The sequence below is a fragment of the Protopterus annectens genome, chromosome 7.part1 (assembly GCF_019279795.1).
Source record: "Protopterus annectens isolate FY-2018-M chromosome 7.part1, PAN1.0, whole genome shotgun sequence".
Lineage (NCBI taxonomy): Eukaryota > Metazoa > Chordata > Ceratodontiformes > Protopteridae > Protopterus > Protopterus annectens.
The window spans coordinates 149227684-149249636 of NC_056740.1; the positions used below are offsets into that span (position 1 = coordinate 149227684).

General features: G+C 38.8%; 1 protein-coding gene across 1 annotated transcript in view; it reads left to right on the forward strand.

Annotated features, from left to right (window-relative positions):
• Window positions 1–21953, forward strand: part of LOC122807560 (sodium- and chloride-dependent taurine transporter-like) — a 1880476-nt gene that overhangs the window by 1724818 nt on the left and 133705 nt on the right. The window contains exons 14-15 of the mRNA XM_044078473.1: window positions 17756–17859; window positions 18005–18129. Of these exons, the coding sequence (XP_043934408.1) occupies window positions 17756–17859; window positions 18005–18129 (229 nt within the window). The remainder of the gene's footprint in view (window positions 1–17755; window positions 17860–18004; window positions 18130–21953) is intronic.

The window sequence follows — 21953 nt, forward strand, 5'->3', positions numbered from 1 at the left end:
CCTCTCTCTTTAATTTACATGAGGAAGAAGAGAAAAGCTTCCATGCTAAATGGATAGCTGCTGCCCACAAATGTAGCACTGAGTGGGTACAGATTCTTATTGAGAGAGATGACCTTAAAAGAAGGAAATTAGTGACTGAGATGAAAGAGGCGTGTCAGAACATCATTCAGCAGTCTAACAATTCGGTTTTAGAAAGTTTCCTGACTGGAATGAATGAAAGACTGTCAGGTTATGAAAAAGAACTTATTGCTTGCAAGAAGGATAAACCGCAGAGGGATATACGTGATTATGAACGGAAGTCTGCATTCAGTGTTTCTACTAGCCAGACAAAGAAACGGCAGAGGGTGAGATTTCAGCAAGAAGCAGGTAGAAAAGTAAATAATGACTACATTTCATCAGCAGGCAGTGAATCTTCGTTTGTGAATGATAACAGTGATGAAGAGAACAAGTTTCCAAAACTTCCTGAACAAGCTTACCCGGGCTATATGGCCAAGATTTTTCGTGAACCAGGGAGAAATTATGGTAAAAAGAGGTCTAGAAACTATGAACATGGGCAGAATAGTTATGGGGAATATAACCCCAACTATCGGACATGTAAAAAAGGCAAGAGGTACTGAGTTAAATGTTGCAAATAATGAGGGTCTATATTAGATCACCGAACGCTTAAAAAAGCGAACGATAATTAATCGACCCTGTGTAAGCGAAAGCTTAAAATATCGAAGCAACAGAAACCCCAATTTTTTCCTAGGGAAAGAATTCAGTTGTCCGTTTCTGTTGCTTCGGTATTTTCAATGTTGTGGTGGAAAGTTACGGGTCGGGTTCAGGTAAGTGTGCGATTGTGTGGATGTGAGTGTTAGGGCGGGTTAGGTGAGTTAGGGTTAGGGCGCGGGTTAGATATGTGTGCGATTGTGTGGACTTGAGGGTTAGGGTTAGGGAGCGGGTGAGGTGAGTGTGCGATAGTGACGGACCTTAGGGTTAGGGTTTGGGTTAAGTTAAGTGGATAGTTAGTGGTGTATGTATAGTTTAGTGTAGAGTTAGGTGTCAGATTTTAGGTATATGTGTGTGGATTGCTGTCTGTTTGGTGTGCTTGTGTTGTGTGTATGTGTTTTGGAACAGCGATTTTTTTTCCCTAGGAAAAAAATCGCTGTTCTGACAGTTCGAGATTGTAAGCTTCCGCTTACATATGGTCGATTAATCACCGTTCGTTTTTTTAAGCGTTCGGTGATCTAATATAGACCCAATAATGATTGTGTAGTAAATTTGTCTGGATGTATTTTATCAGATACTGGTGTATTACTGTTAAATAGAGGTTTAAAGTTTATTCCCACAGCTTTTCCTAGAGGGTTGTTGTGTCTTTCGGCTTTTCCCAGTTAGGGGTCGCCACAGCGGAACTCCGGTCCGCTAATGATTGGTAGTTGATTTTTACGTGCCGAGTTACCAGCCCTGACGCACAACCTTCAACGAAGGTACGCCCATTCACGCATGTCTCCACGCAGAAGAGCTCTAGCTGAGAATTGAACCAGACAGCGTTGAAGTGTTTGACTTTATTAGAAAATTGTACTTAACATCTTTTTTTGCACAAGATATAAATGTAATTCATGAAAATAATGTGGACAGTGAAGATGATCTAAGTGAAATGAGTTAATTCATTTGTTTCTGATTTAGAAATTGATGCTTATTGTAAGTTAAACACTGAAAATGTGACATACAAAAGTGATTTTATTCCTGTGTGTAGGGATGAAAATATACAGCAATTTTCTTCTGCTTTACAATTTTCAATAGATAAAGAGCCTGAAAAAGTGAATAAAAACAAGAAAGAAGTTAAATACAATTTAAGTAGAGAAGAATGGAAAAGTCTATTAAAGTTAAGTGAAAATAGGGAATTGGTGTTTAAACCATCAGATAAAGGGGGTAAATTAGTGGTGCTTCATTATAATCAGTATCTGAATATGTGTTATGCTCATTTAAAGAATGTTAAAGTTTATGCCTTGGTGGAGTTGGGATGTTATCAAGAAGCAGTAATTAGATACAAAGAACTGCTAATGAAGGGGTTAAGACTAAAATATTTCTCACAAGAGGATGTATATAAAAAATTTGCAGTTAAAGATAACACTATGGCATACGTCTTTTGTGTCCCTAAAATACACAAAAGTTTAGTGTATCCACCAGGACGTCCCATAGTTTGTGCATGCAGTTATTTTACACATAACTTAGCTCTTTTTTTACATTCCTACTTGAGAAGCTAAGGTTTTATATCAAAGATTCCTTTGATATGTAAAGTGGAAGAATGACATGTTTTTCATTGTTATGGATGTTACCAGTTTATATACAAATATTGAACATGTACATGGCTTACAAGCAATATTATTTTTTATAAGGACTTGCCTAAAGCACATTTTATTATTGAATTAATACAGTTTTGTTTAAATAATAACATCTTTGAGTTCAATGGGGAACTTTGTAGGCAGCTTTGTGGAATAGCCATAGGGGCAGATTTTTGCCCCCATGTATGCAAATCTTTTCATGGGCATGTTTGAAAATAAATATGTATATAGTCATGAATGTTTTTTAGGAAATATGTCATAAGTTATTATAGATGTATAGATGATTTAATATTCATTTGTGAAGGGGGGGAAGAAGTGAAGACATTTGTGCAAAAGAGTCAGATAAATCCATATAATATCAAGTTTGATGGAATACAGACAGGTGTTAAAGTAAACTTTCTTAATATAACTTTCCAAGGTATTAATGATGGTAGAATACAAACAAGTTTACATAGAAAATCTGAAGAGAGTGGTCATATACTGCATGGGGAAAGCTGTCACCCCCCCACTATTAAATCTATCCCCTATGGGGAAATTCTTAGAATAAAAAGAATATGCAGTTATAAAAAAAGAGTGTGAGAAGGAAATAGAAAAAAAACAGCACACATGTTTGTAACTAGAAGTTACAAGGAAACAGTGGAGGAAAAAAATAAAAGGAGGGTAATACAACAAAATAATACCCAAATCAGGTATAGCATGCAAGGCATCAACAGGATAAACAAAAATTATGTTATGTGACCAAATATACAGTGTTTACAAAATATCTTTGGGGTATTTTAGAAAAAAAAAATAATTCCTGCATATAAGAGCAAATGAATATCCCATGTTTTCTTATTCGAAAGGTGGAAGTAAAAGAGATTTCTTGGTGCATAGCAAGTTTCAGCTGCCTGTAAGTCATAGGAGTTTGGGGGTAGGTGCAACAGGTACTTTCCCTTGTGGAAAGTGCAGTTGTTGCCAGTATGTAGTAAAAAGTTTTGATAAAATTAATGAAAAGCATTTTACATGCAAAGGGAGATTTTCCTGTGACGGTACTGGAATAGTTTACGGTTTGAAATGTCCCTGTGATAAGCTGTACATAGGAGAAAGTAAAAGAAGTTTCAAACAAAGGCTGAAGGAACATGTTAGGGATGTTAGGAAGGGCAAAGGGGAAAGTCCTATTGCATTACATTTTAAAGAATGTCACAGTGGAAATATACAAGGCTTACAAGCTACAATTTTGGGGCAAGTACAACAAATGTATGACTTTGATATTAAAAGACAGCTTTGGAAGTTAGAATTTACTTTAATTCTGAAGTTTAACACTTCAATTCCGTATGGAATGAATCAAGAATGTCATTAGAAATGTTTTCTTTCTTTCTTTATTTTTTATTTTATTTGCAGTTTGTTTACCAGGGTAATCCATTGGGCCATAAGTAACCCATTTTCAATGGAGTCCTGGGGAGAAAAGCTCCATTACATTAGAAGTATAAAACGTTTCAGAATTAGATAACTTTTACAAATTAAAAAAAACAATTATCAGACATTAAAAAGAGAATTCATGGTAATAAGTTACAATAAAATAGCCTGTGATACTTTCAATTATAGTCAAAAAATATTTTCAGATTAAATTCACCACCACACAAGGAAAGAAGCCAGTGATTACCTTTATATTTTATTAAAATTATAGTACAGTCCAATAGTAGATCCACAATTAATTTAAGTTTTATGATTGGTTAATTGTTTTTAATCATGCTATTTAAAGATAGAATATGTGAATAGAGATATACTCTGTAAAGGCTGAAGAACCGAGGCTAGAGGAGTCTGCATTTTATGTTTTGTATTTGCTGCTAACCAGATTTTATTGGATCCAGTATGTGCTTATTTTACCTGTTTTGTGGGACTACATTGTGGATCTACTACTGGATTGGACTATAATTTTAATAAAATATAAAGGCAATCACTGGCTTCTTTCCTTGTGTGTTGGTGAACTTAATCTGAAAGTAGTTGTCCAAATAAAGAACAGGTAGCTAATTACCAGTAAATATGACTGAGAAAGTAGATTGGTAAGATAGTGTTTGTTAGAGAAATAAAAAGGTAGGATAAATAACCAGAGTGAAGGAGACATAATTCTGATTTCCATTGTTGACAGGTCATAGTAAACTGTGTGTTGAGGAAAAAATCAGCTATTGGCCTTACATTGCTTGCAAGGAGAAGTATGAGAAAGATATTTAGAGAAGTTTACCTTTAATGGGGATGTTATCTGTATTCTTGATGTTTGTGTGGAGATGAATCTAAACAGCCAGACATGTTTTTGAGAAGGCATCCTCACTAGTAAATAGATCAAATGTGAGTTTTTACGTAAGTAATCTGGGTGAATCAATATAATTAAAGTACTTATTTTACGATAATGCCTGTTTTTATTTAATAGTGTATACATTAGCACCAAACATTATTTAAGATACTAGTTAATCTATTTTATGAGCAACAGGATTTTTTAGTCACTTTTTTTACAGTACTTGGTCTTTGTTGCTCTCAGTATTCTCTGTGGTGTGCAGTATCATTAATATTTCATGTGATGTTGTCGATCATGCCTTTGTTCTCACTTGTGGGTCAGATCCAATGTGCTGGATCTGTCTCAGCCAATATTCCAGCTTGAGGCCTTTAGCAAAGCTCGCGGGCTACATTTTTACCCATGATTCCTTCCCCTGATTACCTCAGATCTCATTTGCCGCAAAGCGGTTTTGTCAGTCATAGCTCTGGGCTAAGTAAAAAAAAATTTGATAGTTATTTTCACTATTTTTTCCTTATGTATTTCTCTTTATATATTTATCTCTTTTTAGCACTTCCTTTTTGCCATATGTCCATTTAAGTTAGAGGATGTTTTAGGAACTTCCATTTAAGTTAGAGGACGTTCCTTTCCACTTTAGTAAAACTTTAAACTTTATTCTGTGTGAGAGAGTACCTTAAGTCCGTTTAAGTTAGTGGACTTAAATTTCTTTGAGTGAGAGTGATTTTTTTTATTTTTCCCTTTCTTTATTACCTTGATAATGTCTCAAAAAGAAAGCAAGCCTCTAGGCTTCAAAAAGTGTGAAAAATGCAGTAAAAAAATAACCCTTAGCAACTCACACACTTTTTGCGTTTATTGCTTAGGGGCTATACACCTATAAGAGTCTTGTTCCATCTGCCACAATTTTAAACACTGGCCTTTGATAGAACGTAAGAACAAATTAATATCAAAAGGCGTTTTGAAAACACCTTTCTCTGAGGCTATATCTACAGAAAAGTCAGACCTACCAGTTAAGAGACTTTCATCGGAGCCAAGATCCTTGTCGGAGCTGAAGCAGAAAGCTCTGAAATTGACAGATCCGAGGGCTCCATTGGAACTGATATCCACTCCTGGCTCTGGTACTTCCTTGGAGTGGGAATCTCCACTGGCACCGACAACAACCTCAGTGCAGAGACACAGGAGCTGATCTCCTTCAGTAGAAAAGATTTCTTCCAGGCTCCCTTCCCCAGTTTTGGCCCCTTCAAAATCACCTTCCCTATCCACTAGGTCCACCAGGAGTCTGTCAGATGAAGACATGGATAGGGTTGTGGAGAGACTTTTAAAGACACCTGCCTTGGCCAGAATTCTCGTGGAACCGAGCCCAAAGGAAGTGGTTCAGACAAAAACCCTTTCTCCTGCTGTAGCTCCTCCACCAATCCATCTTCCTGCATTAGAGCTAGAAGATTCTGGCATCCAGTTTGTGCTGGTGTTGACTCCAGGACTTCTAATTTTCCAGGTTCCGACATCAGCCCCGAGCGTCTTTCTGCCTTTGGAGCAGGAGACTTCTAGGAGCCAACACTCCCCTCTTGGGTCCACAGACACTTTTTGGGTATCTTCAGAGACGCTTTACTCCCCAGGGGCCTTGGCACGGGTGAGCTCGGCTCCTACCTCTACTTCTGAGCTGCCCTCTTTGGCTCAGGAGAGACCTTCAGCACCGACAACTTGCTTGTCGGATCCAGGGACCTCTTCCGAGTGGGGAGGGTCTCTCTTCGAGGTAATGAGGAGTTCCTTGACCTCTTCACAGTCTGGTACACAGTCTTCATCAGTTCTTCCTCCCTCTTTAGGTCAGGTGCCTTTGTCTTCTCAAGGGCCCTTTCCACAAGTCCAGAGAGCCGCTACGGCTCAGGATGTACATCGGTGTACTGCCCCCGCTTCTGAAACCTTTCCAGATTATCCCACTGAAAAGGTCCCTCAGAAGAGAACATGTAAGAGGAAACATCTAGACTCCCCAGAAGAGTCTATCACATCTGATAGTGACCTTGATGAAGAGTCCCCATGATCACCTCCTGAAGATGTCTGTTTTGGAGACATCCTAGAACTATTGAAACAGAGAGGTGATTGGCAGTCCCCCCCCCCCTTAAAGCTGAGGAGTCGGTATTCCTGAAGGCCTTTGTGTCTCGCCCTTCAACTTCTTGGGTAACTCCACCTTTTGATGAGCTTATCGAACTTGTCTCTTGAAAGGCTTGGGGGACCTCAGATACCATAGACCCTACTCCTAGGAGGCCAAATAAATACATCACTGGCCCCAAAGACAAAAATGTTCTTACAACAGGTGTAGGAGTTGATGCCATGGTCATGGCGGCGGCCACCAGAAAGGAGCTGTCTGAGATGAGTACCTCTATCCATCCTCCTAATAAAGACTCCAGGACTATGGATAGATATGAGAAGCATGTCTTCACATCAGCGACCTTTGCCTTACGGTCCCTGAATTACCTGCCTCACTTCACAAGACTCACAAGACTTCAGAGCGACCTCATTAAAGAGTTATCATATTCCCATCAAGGAGCTATAGTTGATGCAGCGGCAGAGAAAGTCAATGCTTATCTTGCTACCTTAAACCTAGTAGTCAACTCTTCCATGAGGCTGATTTCTTATGCAGCAAATGGAATGAGTAGGACAGTAGGCTCAGGTATCTCTCTTCGGAGGCAGGCTTGGATGCGACTTTGCAATTTCATGGAGCCCTTCAAGTTTTCCTTCATTAACACCCCCTTTAATGGCTCATCCCTTTTTGGGCCAGAAGTGAAGGAAAGGGTCACCAGGTGTGAACAAGAAGGTAGGACCATATCTGCCATTGGAATAAGTTTCGCCACTCCTACCAGACTGTTTACCAAAAGCCAAAAAGGTAGTGGAAAAATGTGGCTCAGAAAATCACAGAGGTCTCATCAGGACACACAAGATGAAAGTTCTCCCAGGGGCAGAGGGGGGAACAACAACAAGAGACACCACTTTTGTGACAGGGGGAGTCCGCAAACTAAGGCTCCAGGGAATCTTTCTTTGGGAGACCTTTCCAACACTCCTGAAGAAGTGCCCGAATGCTCCCCTCTGGAAGCAGTCAGGGGATGATTATCCCTGCACCGAGAAACCTGGCAAAAGATAAACAACAAATGGGTGCAGGACATAATATCCAGAGGATATATCGTTCCTTTCTCCCTTCCCATCCTCGGAAACAGAGTTGTTCCAGATGTTCCACCCAGTCAGAAGGAACAAGCAGCTATAGAAATTCAAGAGTTGCTAAGCAAAAGAGTCATCCAAGAAGTCCCCACAGACCAGAAAGGCTCTGGAACCTACTCAAGATTCTTTTTAGTTCCAAAGAAAACAGGGGACTGGAGGCCCATTCTGGGTCTCAGCAACCTAAACAAATCAGTAAAGAAGACAAAGTTCTGGATGGTTACACTGCAGTGGATACTTCTGTTCCTGGAAAAAGACAACTTGATGTGCTCTATAGAACGCAAAGAAGTGTACTACCATATCAGAGTGGACAAATGGTCCAGGAGGTTCTTATGTTTCAGGCTGGGAGCCAGTCACTTCCAGTTCCGAGCTTTGCCCTTTGGTCTCACTACAGTCCCCATAGTGTTCATGAAATGTATGGCAGTAGTGGCAGCTCACCTGAGATGCAAGGGGATCCATGTATTCCCATACCTGGACAACTGGCTCATATCCTCCCCTACCAGGCATCACTTACTCCAGTCAAGAGATTATGTTCTTCATCTCTGCTCCTGTCTGGGCATTACCGTAAATTATGAGAAATCAGTGCTAGAACCATTGCAATCCTTACGGTTCATAGGAGCCGAAATAGATACTACCACTCAGATGGCAAGACTCTCTCAAGACAGAGTACATTACCTATGTCATCTTGCCAGGACACAAAAAAAAAAGTCCAAAGCCACTGCAAAACTGATTCTTCCTTTGCTAGGGAAAATGGCTGCTTCCATCATTCTAGTTCCTCTGGCTCACCTCCATATGAGAGTACGCCAATGGATGCTATTTGCTCATTGATCGATCTTGGAACTTCCTATGTCTCACAAGATGATAACCAAGGCCTGCAAGAAAGATCTACAATGGTGGCTCCACTCACAATCAGTTCTTCGGGGCCGCTCCTTAATTCTTTCACAACCTCTAGCCACGGTGACCACAGACGCTTCCCAGATGGGGTAAGGGGGGATTTTCTAGGGAAGACAGTTCAAGGCATCTGGCAAGATCACGAGGCTCACCTGCATATAAATGTCCTAGAGATGAGAGCAGTGCTTTTAGCATTGCAAGCATAACAGGGGGGGGACCAGATCGTACCCACTTTGTCGAGAAGCTCTCACGGTTTGGCATTGGGCGATAGCCTCTAATCGCTTTCTAATAGCAACGCACATCCCGGGGAGATCCAACATGATTGCAGACAAATTGAGCAGAGCCATCTTATGGCCACACAAGTGGTCCCTCAGTCAGAATGTAGTGGATGTGATATTCCAGAAATGAGGCCAGCCTTACTGCGACCTTTTTGCATCACCTGACGATGCCAAATGTAGCAACTACTTTGCTCTAATCCCCCCAGTGGGGGATTAATGTGTTCCCCCTACTCCTCTAATTCCAAAGTTCCTACAGAAAGCAAATTTGTTGGAGACAACCATTATCCTAATTGCCCCCTACTGGCCTCATCAAATCTAGTTTCCCCTTCTTCAGCCTCATCTCCGGTATGAACCCTGGATTCTGGATCCTGTTCTAGGTCTTGTGACACATCTGTCAAGGATGGTTCATCCCAACCTAGACAATTTGAAATTAACAACTTGGCTGCTTTAATTCCCTTAATTGCCAGGTTTCCATTCCCGCCCTCCTTAGTCAAGCATATAATTTTATCATCTCATAAATCATCTACTCGAAAACTATATAGAAGCAAATGGAAGAAATTTGTAATATGGGCCAACAGTAAAGACATAGCTCTTTTTACAGCACCAGTTCACGTCATTCTTCAATTTTTGAGCGCGATCTTCAATGATGGAACAGCAGCATCTTCAGTGAAAGTTCAACTAGCTGCATCTCTAATTTTCATACAGGAGATAATGACTGTCCAATCATGGCACATAGATTATGCAAAGCCTTTTTGAAAGGCACTGTCATGTTAAGGCCTCCCTTTAAACATCCAATACCTCCTTGGGATCTAAATTTAATTTTGACTAATATTATATGTCCCCCATTTGATCCTTCCGCCACATGCAGTTTGAATGGAAAACTCAGTTCTTGGTGGCAATTACTTCTGCTAGAAGGGTATCTGAATTACAGGCTTTGTCAATAAAAAAACCCATACCTAACTTTTCACAAAGAAAGGGTGTTGTTGCGCACCAGTCCATCTTTCCTACCCAAGCTGGTTACAGAAAATGCCCTGAACCAGTCTATTGAACTACCAGTGTGTTCTTCCCTAACTTTCAAATTAAAGGAGAGTATTCTTTGCACTTACTTGGTGTTCATAGACAATTAAGTTTTATTTACACAAGACTTCAGAATTCAGAAAATCAGACCAACTTTTTCTTTCATTCTCAGATACAAGTCACGTTATCTAAATGGCTAACATTTTGTATATCCTATATTTACAATTCTAATAACAAGACCCTACCAAATAGTGGTAAAGCCCATTCTACTAGATCTGTTGCCACCTCTGCAGCTTTCCAGGCTAGACTACCTCTGGATAATATATGTTCAGCAGCTGCTTGGGCCAGTCCTCATACTTTCATTGCTCATTACAAAGTAGATTTGGTCTCCAGGAGTAAATCAGCCTTTGGTTCTATGGTCCTGAGGAATATTCTCCCTTGAGCCACCCAAGAGTTCTGTTGCTAGGGACACGGTCCCACAAGTGAGAATAAAGGCGAGATTGACAACATCACATAAAGAAATGATGTTCTTACCATAACGTTCCATGTGTGTTGTCCATCTCGTCCTTTATTCTCACAACCCTCCCTCCTCCACCTGCCTAGACTCCTTGTATACTAGTGGCAGAAAATATTACAGTAGGGATTTATACATATATAGCCTCAGAGAATATTTCTGTCACTCCTTTTCTAATTTCAGGGGTGCAGGTACATACGTATATATATATATATATATATATATATATATATATATATATATATATATATATATATAAAATATATATATGTGAGTGTGTGTGTGTATGTGTATATATATATATATATATATATATATATATATATATATATATATATATATATATATATATATGGGTCTACCTGAGATGGTCGACAAGCCATTTGATCGACTTTCATTTGGTCGACAGGCAGATTTGCCCCCCTCCCCAATGTTGTGCAACCCTGGAGTTGATATATATAGCTGGGGGGGGTGTGGGGGGCAAAGCCTCCCACATAAAACTGCTTGTCGACCAAATGAACTGTCGACCAAATGAAAGTCGATCAAATGGCCTGTCAACCATGTGATAGGGATACATATATATATATATATATATATATATATATGTGTGTGTGTGTGTGTGTGTGTGTGTATATATATATATATATATATATATATATATATGTGTGTGTGTGTGTGTGTGTGTGTGTATGTATATATATATATATATATATATATATATATATATATATATTTTTTTTTTTTTTTTCCAATACATCTCCAAATAGTTAACATGTAACTCCTCTTTATACACCTTTGGGGGCAAACAAGATCTGAGGTAATCAGGGGAGGGATTCAGCTCACAAGCTTTGCTGAAGGCCTCGAGCTGGAATATTGGCCGCGACGGATCCGACCCACAAGTGAGAATAATAATACAGGTTAGATTATAATATCCTACTTTGCCGTGTATCATGGTAGCTATCGCTAATACCCATTTCTGAATCGCTAAGATTTTTCACTGCTAGCCTGTTAATTGTACTATGGTGATATCCACCTTCACCTGTATGCTCTAGTGTCTAGCGCTCCCAATCCCCTAGCGCCTTAATAGGCGTCTTATCATTTATACCTAACCTCATTGTCACAGTATTCTTTGTATCTAATTTGCATCCCTAGGATATTGTATTTGCAGCTTGACTGGCGGTCATATTACTTTAAATTCAATTATCTCATTCTCCCTGCGCCTAATTAGGTGTCTTAACATGAGGAGAGACTCTCATATTCCTAATATAACTGTATTTCTTAGTAGCGCTGTCTTAGGCACAGCACTTTATTAGGCGTCTTGCCATTCTTAGCTACCCACAGTCATAACTTAGTAGGCTCATTTGAACGCGTTAATTTTACTTTCTAATTGTATTTGAGTAGTATTACTTCACTGTTGTGTAGCTGAGGCACAGGCTTACGGGGGAGTACTACGATTACATGCAACAGCCATTTTCAGCTACCACATATGGTCCTTCTGTAAAGGCAATCTGTTAACAGGATTAATGCCTGAATAAGAATTACAGCTATATGAATTAAGGACTCTTGGATAAACGTACTCTGTTCTTTTTTGAGCTTACTCCTAGAGCATAATACACTTTTGACTGTATGTTTAAACCTCAAGTAAGATGTATAATTAATAGAAGTATAAATCCATTCTGTGTTACTCATATTTTGTGAAAACGTACTTAGCAAGAGTACATTGTTGTAGCTTTCCATTCTAGCATATAATTCCATTTTTTAATCTTATTATCTTGCAATTGCTTAGTAAATTGTGTGACAGTTTTTGAATTTGCTCTCCATGCATTTCCATTGTTTTGCCTTACTATTTTCCTCTCTCTTCCTACCCTTTTATTAGTTTGATTAAGTGGAACCTTCAAGCATCCCTCTAATCTGCCTACCATCCTCCTGGAAGACCAGAGCTCCTATCTACTAAGATACAACCCTACAACCACTTGGGAAACTTACCCAATAAGACATTGAAAGTACGTTCTACTCATATAAGTTTACTCTACACAATTCAAGACTTGTGTATATTAGTCATATTACCTACCCAGGACAGCCAGCAGCCAGTACCCCCTTATCCCCACTCCCAATCTACCTAATTTGTCTCATAAACCAAATCTGTTTCTACAGACAGTTGGTTTTCACTCTCCCCTCACTGACTTTGTTAAAACATCCTTCTACCAAACACTAGAACCCCAACTCTGAATACTTCCCTAGGTCAAACTCTCTTCACCTTATATACATTACCTTTGTTGATTTACCTGCTGTTTCCTTCACTCTATAGATTGTTTTCTGCACTTCAGCACTCCCTTGTGTCTTCCCGCTCCGTTCGCCCTGCGGGCTCACTCCGCTCCCCACCCTGCCCCCAAATTCCACCCGCCCCTAGAACCTCTACATTTATTCCTACTTAGCCACACCCCTCCCAACTCTGGACCAATCATAACGTCTTCCTGTCTCCATCCAATCCCTAATAGTCTCCTCCCTCATCCATCCATCTGCTATCCAGAATATATACTTTTTGACATTTTCTCTAATTCTAATTATCATGTCTAACCAATATCACACTATCGTACTACTAACTCTTCTAACTATTCTTTCCTCTACCTATCTCTTAACCTCCTATGAGCAATCCTTATACTCTACTCCTTGCATCCCACGTAAGCAGACCCTAGCTACTACCCTAACTACATTCATAACCCACCTCAGTCCCATATACAACAACTCTTTTCTTCAACCTAAATATCACCATCTATCTCACATTAAATACCTTATTCATACCCTCACAAAATAAAATTACTATTGCAAACCCTCACAATTTAATAACCTTATAGTAAGCTTCTCCTTGATTGATGGAGATATACACCCCAACCCTGGCCCTGACCCCTCCCCACTATCCCCTAACTGGCAACAAGGTAAAACAATGTCTACTCCAAATACTAAAACCCCCAAATCTCTCTCAATTGCACATCTAAACATTCACAGCATTTGCAACAAATTTCCACTAATACATGCTCTTCTAGAAGTCCAACAGTTTGACATTCTCTGTCTAACTGAAACATGGCTCAAACCTACAATAAAAGATAATGAAATTATTCCCCCGGCTATAATATTCTAAGACAAGACCGTTTAAACAAAAAAGGTGGCGGTGTAGCAATACTCTTTAAAGCAGGACTGGAAGTAAGTAAAACGAATCATACCATTCTAAAAAACACTAATGCGGAAATTATTATTTCCAAACTTCAGCTTAACCCTCACAAAACTATCAATATTATCTGTACCTATATTCCGCCAGGCAAAAATTCTACCATACTAGAAGACCTACTAAACTGGCTCTCACTAAACCTCCCTCAAGAAACAATACTTTTAGGAGACTTTAATATTGATTGGACCCTATGTAAACAAACCAATCCATCTACCCTTATTAACTTGCATGGATTCTCTCAAAACATAAACTCCCCAACTAGAACAAACAAACTTAATAATAAAGAAACCATACTTGACTGGATCTTAACTAATAGTCCCCAACAAAAATATACAACAGGAACTCTCCCAGATGACCTTAGTGACCACTCCCTAAACTTTATTATTAGGCATAAAACACATTTTGCTATACCTCCCCTAATCTGTTCATCGTGTAGCAAAAAAACTTTTGATCCCTATAAGTTTCAAAATGAACTTATGCATGTTAACTGGTCACCTCTTAAGACTCTCCCTATAGATGAAGCTGTTAACCACTTTAATAATATTTTTCTTACCATTCTTGAACATCATGCCCCCCTGCGTTCTATACGCATGAAATTTAAAACAGCTCAATGGCTCACAAGTAATACTAAACAACTAATCCTTAGTAGGAATAAAGCCTGGACTAAATGGCGAACCACTAAAAGCAGTACTGATCATCTTACTTTTCAAACAAAAAAAAGAAACATGACAAAGCAAGCCATCCTAAAAGATAAAAAGAACTTTTATACCCAACTACAACTATCTTCCCCCCACCAACCACATAAATTTTGGAACGCTATTAACACACTACTATCTCCCGGCAAAGCTGCAACACCTAACCCACTATGCTCCAACCCTGACTCCCCCTTACAAACAGCCAATGCCTTTAACACATTCTTTACTTCAGCAATACTAAAACTAGCTAACCAGCAAAACCCTGACACCTCTACACTACCTACCCCAAGCTGTACTCCTCCCCCATTTCCACTCATACCCATACCTACCTCTTATATACTGTCCTTACTTCAAAAACTGAAACCCACAACCCCCTCAGCTGACAACTTACCAGCAGAATACCTCCAGCTAGGTGCAAAAGCTATAGCCTACCCTATCTCTATACTAATTAACAGGACTTTAAAAGAAAGCACTATCCCTTTAGTTTGGAAAATCTCACACATCATTCCACTTTTCAAAGGGGGTGACTCAACTGAGTATTCTAACTTTCGGCCCATAGCATTACTATCTCCCCTTGCAAAAATAATGGAGAAATGCATCCACAAACAGTTGCCTAATCACCTCCTATGTAATAATCTCCTAGCTAATTGCCATCATGGGTTTCGACCATTCCATAGCACCACCACAGCCTTAATATCCTTCATAGACTCTATTAACAAAAATCGCAACAAAAGTATTCTTTCTTCAGCTTTCTTTGTAGACCTGTCAAAAGCCTTTGACATGGTCAATCATCAACTACTCTTACATTGTTTAAAATCTCTCTCTCTGGACAATCTTGCATTAAGCTGGTTCACATCCTATCTTCATAATCGGAAACAAGCTGTCCTATAGGACAACCATCTTTCTGAACTTCTCCCCACCTCTATAGGGGTCCCTCAGGGCTCCATCCTAGGTCCTCTGCTGTTTTCTATTTTTATTAATGACCTGCATCTTGCCACCCCTCAATCTACTTGCATCCAATATGCTGATGACACCACCATTATCTGCTCTGCCACTACCCAGGCTGACCTTCACTCCATCACTCAAAAAACCTTCACCACAATAGAGAAATGGTTCTCTAATCACTGTCTCCTCCTCAACCCAAAGAAAACCAAACTCCTCCTCTTTACACCCACACATCTGTCTCCCTCTATCAACTTCACTCTCACATCTAATAATGGCACCCTAATTACTCCAGACCAAACAACCAAACTCTTGGGTGTGATTATTGACAACCAACTAAAATTTGACTTTCATATTAACTCCATCATAAAATCAACTAACAGAAAACTAGGCTCACTCTACAGAATCAAGTCTTTCCTAACTCCTGAAGCTAGAACTACTATAGCTCGAACCCACTTAATTTCTACCCTACTTTATGCTTCCCCCATATACACTAATCTTTCAAACTATAATCTCAACAATCTTGCTACCTCATACAACCACATTGCCAGATTTGCTACTGCCTCTCTATATAGAACTCATCATTGCTTGAATCTCCTAAAACTAGGATGGCTAGAGTTACCACAACTAATTCAATATTACCAACTTACAATCGCCCACAAAGCCCTCCATCACCCAGATAACACACCTATGCTCTCCACCCTCATAAAACCCTACAGTAATCTAAAAAACCTACGCTCTTGCAACAAAATTTTGATTCAAACTTCTCTATCAAATAACGCAGCAGGCGACTCTACATTTTCCAACTCAGTTGGCAAAGTGTGGAATCAACTTCCTCAAGACCTTACATCCCTGACCTCAATTCCACTATTTAAAACCAAACTCAAAACACTTCTTAACCAACCACTGGCTACGCTCATGCAATAACGCTGGCTGACCTTTTTGACTCCCTCCTTATTTAAAACTAAACAAACACTTCCTAACCAACCTCTGGCTTTTCTCTTGCAATAACCCTGGCTGACCTCTAGCTTTTCTCTTGCAATAACCCTGGCTGACCTTTTTGACTCCCTCCCTTCTTTACCCCCCTCTCCTCCTCTTTCTTACCTTTATCATTATACTCTTTCCATTTCTTTGGTGTCTCTGTCCCCCCCTCCTAAAAATAGATTCCACCCTTTTCTCAACTTATAAATATTGTAATTAATTTTTTTTAACCTTGTTAGTTTCTGACCGAGCTTACCTTCTAAGTCTCAGACTGTTCTCTATTGCCTAATTATCCTGTAATTGAGGTTTAAAGTTCTTGTTTTTTTTGTACTATTGTATACTGTTGTATTATTTTTCTTGTTATGTAGTAGATAGCGGAGCTTTTCTCCTCGGGCCTCCACTGAAAATGGACATGTATCCAGCTGGACTAGCCCAGTTAACAAATGTAAAATAAAATAAATAAATAAAATAAAATAAATAAAGGATGATATGGACAACACACATGGAATGTTATGTTATGGTAAGGACATAACTTCTTTTTTCTTTCTATTCTTGAATGACTTGTTTTTTAGTACACTAAAATCCACTGTGGAGATGCTGTAGTCGACTTCTCATAAACAGAATTTCTATAAGTTCTTCCATCACAGTAATTTTTACTAATACAATACATTTTGTTTAAATTAATTCTGTTTTCAGGAAAGTATTTACAACAAAGTAATGGGCATAATAATTTTTAATTTGGATCTGTGAGTCTGCACATCAGGTAGTCTTGTATTCACTGTTTGAAAGTATGTTTTAATATATGAATTTATTTTCGGTATCCCTGTTAGAACTTAAGACATGCTTCTGTGAATCTCAATACATTGAAAAATAAACAGATTAAAAAAATAGTGAATTCCGAAATCTGTTGAATGTCTAATGCATTTCTTGCAATACAGGATTGCCCTCCCCACACCCTTCACTCTTTTGTTACTTACACATACTAACTCTGACATTGCCATACCTCAGAAGTAGAAGGAAAACTCTGAAGTCCCACAGCCTTATATTCCCTCACATTCACACTTTCAATTGTACTATTCTATGACTCTGAATTATGGTACTCAGAATTTCAACATGTGCCCTTGTTTGTGCTGTTGTTTTTGCTAACTTTACACATTAGAATTTTGGTGAAAATGGTTATTAAAGACAGTGACAATGATGTTTATGATGCCAGTAAGAGTACAGCATTTATCATGAATTGTTTCAATGACGGGTTGAGTTTTCAGAACAAAATCAGAGCTATTTTATCTGTGTCCTCCTGATTTGGAAATTGCTATGTAGTTAAGATGCGTAGTGCTGTGGTCTGAGATTAGTTGTCCCAAAGTTATTTTTATTTACTTATTTATTTGTGTATTTATTTATTTTTCCCTTGTAGGTGTGGATAGATGCAGGGACTCAAATATTTTTCTCCTATGCAATATGTCTTGGAGCAATGACATCTCTTGGAAGCTACAATAAGTACAAATATAACTGCTACAGGTAAGTATTTTACCAGTATGTTGGGAATGTAGACAAGGGATTGTAGAATGTAAAATATATTTGTATAATTAATTTAATTAAATTGGAATTGTGGGTTGAAACTGATTATCTCATTAACTTCCTTCATGACATGTATGTAACACAGGGACTGCTTGCTGCTGGGATGCCTCAACAGTGGTACCAGTTTTGTGTCCGGATTCGCAATTTTTTCTGTCCTGGGCTTCATGGCACAAGAGCAGGGGGTGGACATTGCAGATGTGGCAGAGTCAGGTATGATGGTTTTGAGGGGCAGTGATGGTGAGCACTGTTCCTCCTAACTTGTGGTTGTACAACTAAAGCTAAGTAATCTGTGTTCATGGTGTGAAAGTTAATAGCAATTTCATCTGAAACGTAATTAAAGGTAGGCTGAGGTTATTATAAAACATTGAAGGGGTTTTGTGTTTAGGTTGTTTGAGGTAGTGACAAATATGACAGATAATAGCAATTAAATGGTTTGGTCTGACATGTGGGTTTGCATATCCAGACCTGTAGTTCTAGGAATTTTTTTTTTATATACTTCTCCCATTACATGATGGCATTTTACAGGAGATCTCCTAATTACTCAGCAATACCTATTTCTTCCTAGTAAAGGTGATAAATAATGGTCACACATTTTTTATGCTGTAAGCCAGAGAGAGGAGTACAAAGTCTTATTCATTTCCCCTGTCCTGTCATGAATAGTATCCAGAGTTACTTAGGTGATAGCAACAGTTTGCAGTTCATTTTACAATTCCTGCATTATAGCTTATGGCAAAATGGAAGAATAAATATCTTGTCTTTTATTTAGAAGATAAACCAGCAATTGTTGCTCATTTCTTCCCCAAAGCTGATTCTCAGACATCTGGACAGTCAGTAGAATCCAGGTAAATGGTACTGTATACATGGAGTTTTCCTTTGTGAAGCTGGAGGGGTTAATGAGTTAACCACTTAGTGATTCTAAAGTGCATATCTTGAAAGAGTGCAGTCTAAGATAGGATGGAGTCACATACTAGTTACTGGTTAGAACAACATGGCATACCAGAGACTAAAATCTCCTAACGTGGAATAACAATGACAATTCCCAGGAGTTTCTTTAGTTGCAGGTCCAGCATAAGTCATGCAGTTGTTTTTTTTTGAGACAATGTCCAGGATAATTTCCTGTGTGCCATTGAGAATGATCAATATCCCCTTCACATTATATTAAACAAATTCTTTAAATACTTCAGATTGATTTACATGCTCATTACTAAATATGGTTTAATAACACAATTAGAAAATAGCCCCCTTCACATTATATTAAACAAATTCTTTAAATACTTCAGATTGATTTACATACTCATTACTAAATATGGTTCAATAACACAATTAAAAATAAATGCAGAATAATACAAGTAAATCTGTAAGTAGACATCAACAAATTGCTAAAATTGCTGGCATTTCATAACATTAAGTTGGAAAATGTTAAAGCCGTAACTGTGACCCAGCTGATCCAAGTTTGAATAGAGGCTCAGGTGTGTGTGTGTGTGTGTGTGTGTGTGTGTGTGTGTGTGTGTGTGTGTGTGTGTGTGTGTGTAAAAGAGGAATGATGTAGCTTTGACTTACATCACTTCAGGGAGAGGGGTGTGGAGCATATCCAGATGCTCATTTCCACCATAGAATCCCATGCGGAGATTGGAGATCCAGCATGAGCACTGGCTTCAGGGGGGGGCAGTCTTGAGGGGATTATTTCACACCAAACCCTAAGGCAGTTACAAGCATGAACAGAGTGGTTAGGACTTTAAAACCAAAACCCAAACATTCCCTGATGTCTGCCTAACTGATGTTCCCTCTTGGTTGACTCCAGTACTGGCATAAGAGGAATGAACAGACCAGTTGTCCAAGACAGAGAGAGAGAGACTGACTAATAGTTGGCAGACAGTGGGGGAAAATAGCATAAAACAAGTAAAAAGTTAAACAGCTGTGAAATGGAATACAGATGTTCCAAGATAAAGAATCCATGACACAAATAAAAGACTTGACAAATGTAGAAAAGGTAAAGAGGGCGGTTATGAAACTGTTAGATCTGAATGCTTATTCCAGCTACTGGTTTCAGTGTCAAGGACCTTTGTTGTCATTACAGCTGTAGAGGTGTGTGTATGTGACAGTGACACTGCATTGATGATCACACACTGTTGCATGTCAAAACCAGCCGCAGTTAGACAAGAACACTGAAATTTCACATGATCAACTGTACGTCCAAAAAAAAAAAAAGAAAGAAAGAAAAAGCGAAAAGTCTTGAATGAAGTTGTGTACAAGGAGTTCTGAACAATACAAAATGAATGACATCATAGCCATATAGTAGTTTGGCAGCTGAGGAATGAACCAGGATGCAGAACTCAAAATTACCACTGAAATGAAACAAAGATGGATGCTGTGAATACCAAGGGAAGGACCATACAAGTTAATAAAGAAATGGACATAGGTATAAAATCCAAGAATTCCACTAGTGAATAGCACACAAGAGTGATGCATGAATCATCATGAAAGCTGGGAAGACAGAGAAGATTCTATGGTCTTGACACATGTTGTTTGTCCTAACACACTGATGATCCTACATGATGGTAGACTGATGATGGCCAGATAAAGCAGCCACATCTCCTACCATGGCCAAAAAAGAAAATATCAAAGAAATGGAAATTCAATAAAGCATTAAGGAATGAAAAAAAAAACACACAAATAAAACAAAATAGGGATTGGCTTCTTCTTTAGGGCAAGTCACTGTGGTCCCAGTTCACAAGGGTCTATCTTTAGCAGATCCAAGGAACTATAGACCCATCACATTCACAGTATTTAGTCCAAGGTTATGGAGAAGATCATCATAAAATAAGTTCAAAAGCATGTAAATGATGCACTACTTCTGGGTATAAATCAGTGTAAGATTGTAAGAGTTAACTCATGCCGACAGACCTTTCTTACCTTTATAGAGGGTTCATGGAGGTCTTGGATGTGTTTTGCTTTTGCATAGCCTGCCTAGATCTTTGTAAGTCATCTGACAGTATTAAGTACCCAAAAATTCTAAACAAATTTAATACACTTGGGTTAATACTTGTGCTGTTTCCTGTACTGAAAACAGAAGTTCATTGGTAAAGATGGGTGGTAAAACTCTTCACACCAATGAAATCATCCAGTGTAGTGCCAGAGACGCTGCATACTAGGGCCTCTAATTTTCAGCTTTTTTCTGACATACTGATATAATACAGAACTTTTCACTCACTAAGTTTGCAGGTGACTGCAGGCTAGGAAAGGAAGCATTGTCCTGTACTTCTGAGATACACTCGTTTCCAGCAAAGGCTAGGCACAGCCTACATGTGATTTAAAGATACTGTATCAGCACTGAATGCAAATAAATGCTACAATGTTATGTTTTAAAACAAGTGAACCGTGTACCTATTGCATTGATGAGAACAACCAAAGTAAACCCTGTTATAATTTACCTTGGTGCAGTTATAAGTGAGGTTTTCTTCTTTGACCATCAGGTCACCAGGCCTTCAGTGTAACCTGCACGATACTAAGGGGAATTAAAAGCACACTAGGGAGGGTGATTGAGCAGTGATGCACCTTAGCAGTCTGTTCATTTATAGATCACATTGCTTATATTCTCAGTCTCCCGAGAAAGTGTTTCATTTCGCAAGAGAAGGTGCAGAGATTCCTTACTGACAGAAATGAAGACATTTGAAACCTCTGATATTCATAATATAAATAAATTCTGTATTATGGATTGCTTTGCACTATGTTATGATTGTTCAAATATGTGAATTGGAGAGCTTTTTGAGGCTTACGTCATCCCTGGAAAAGGTCACCCAGAATGTGCTTGTGGCTGACATATTCAACTGAAGGATTTTCAACTTCATTGTTTGCTGTCTTAGGTTTTTTGCCTAAAGTGCCTGTAAATGTATGTGCTTTCCTTAATAAGAAAGCCCTCTTTTGAAGAACATATAGCATCTCTGCATCTGAGGGAAAGTCATCTGAGCTGCATATTCCTAGGGAATTGAAATGTCCAAAAATATGGATAAAAACTGAATGTGAAAGCTTTCACT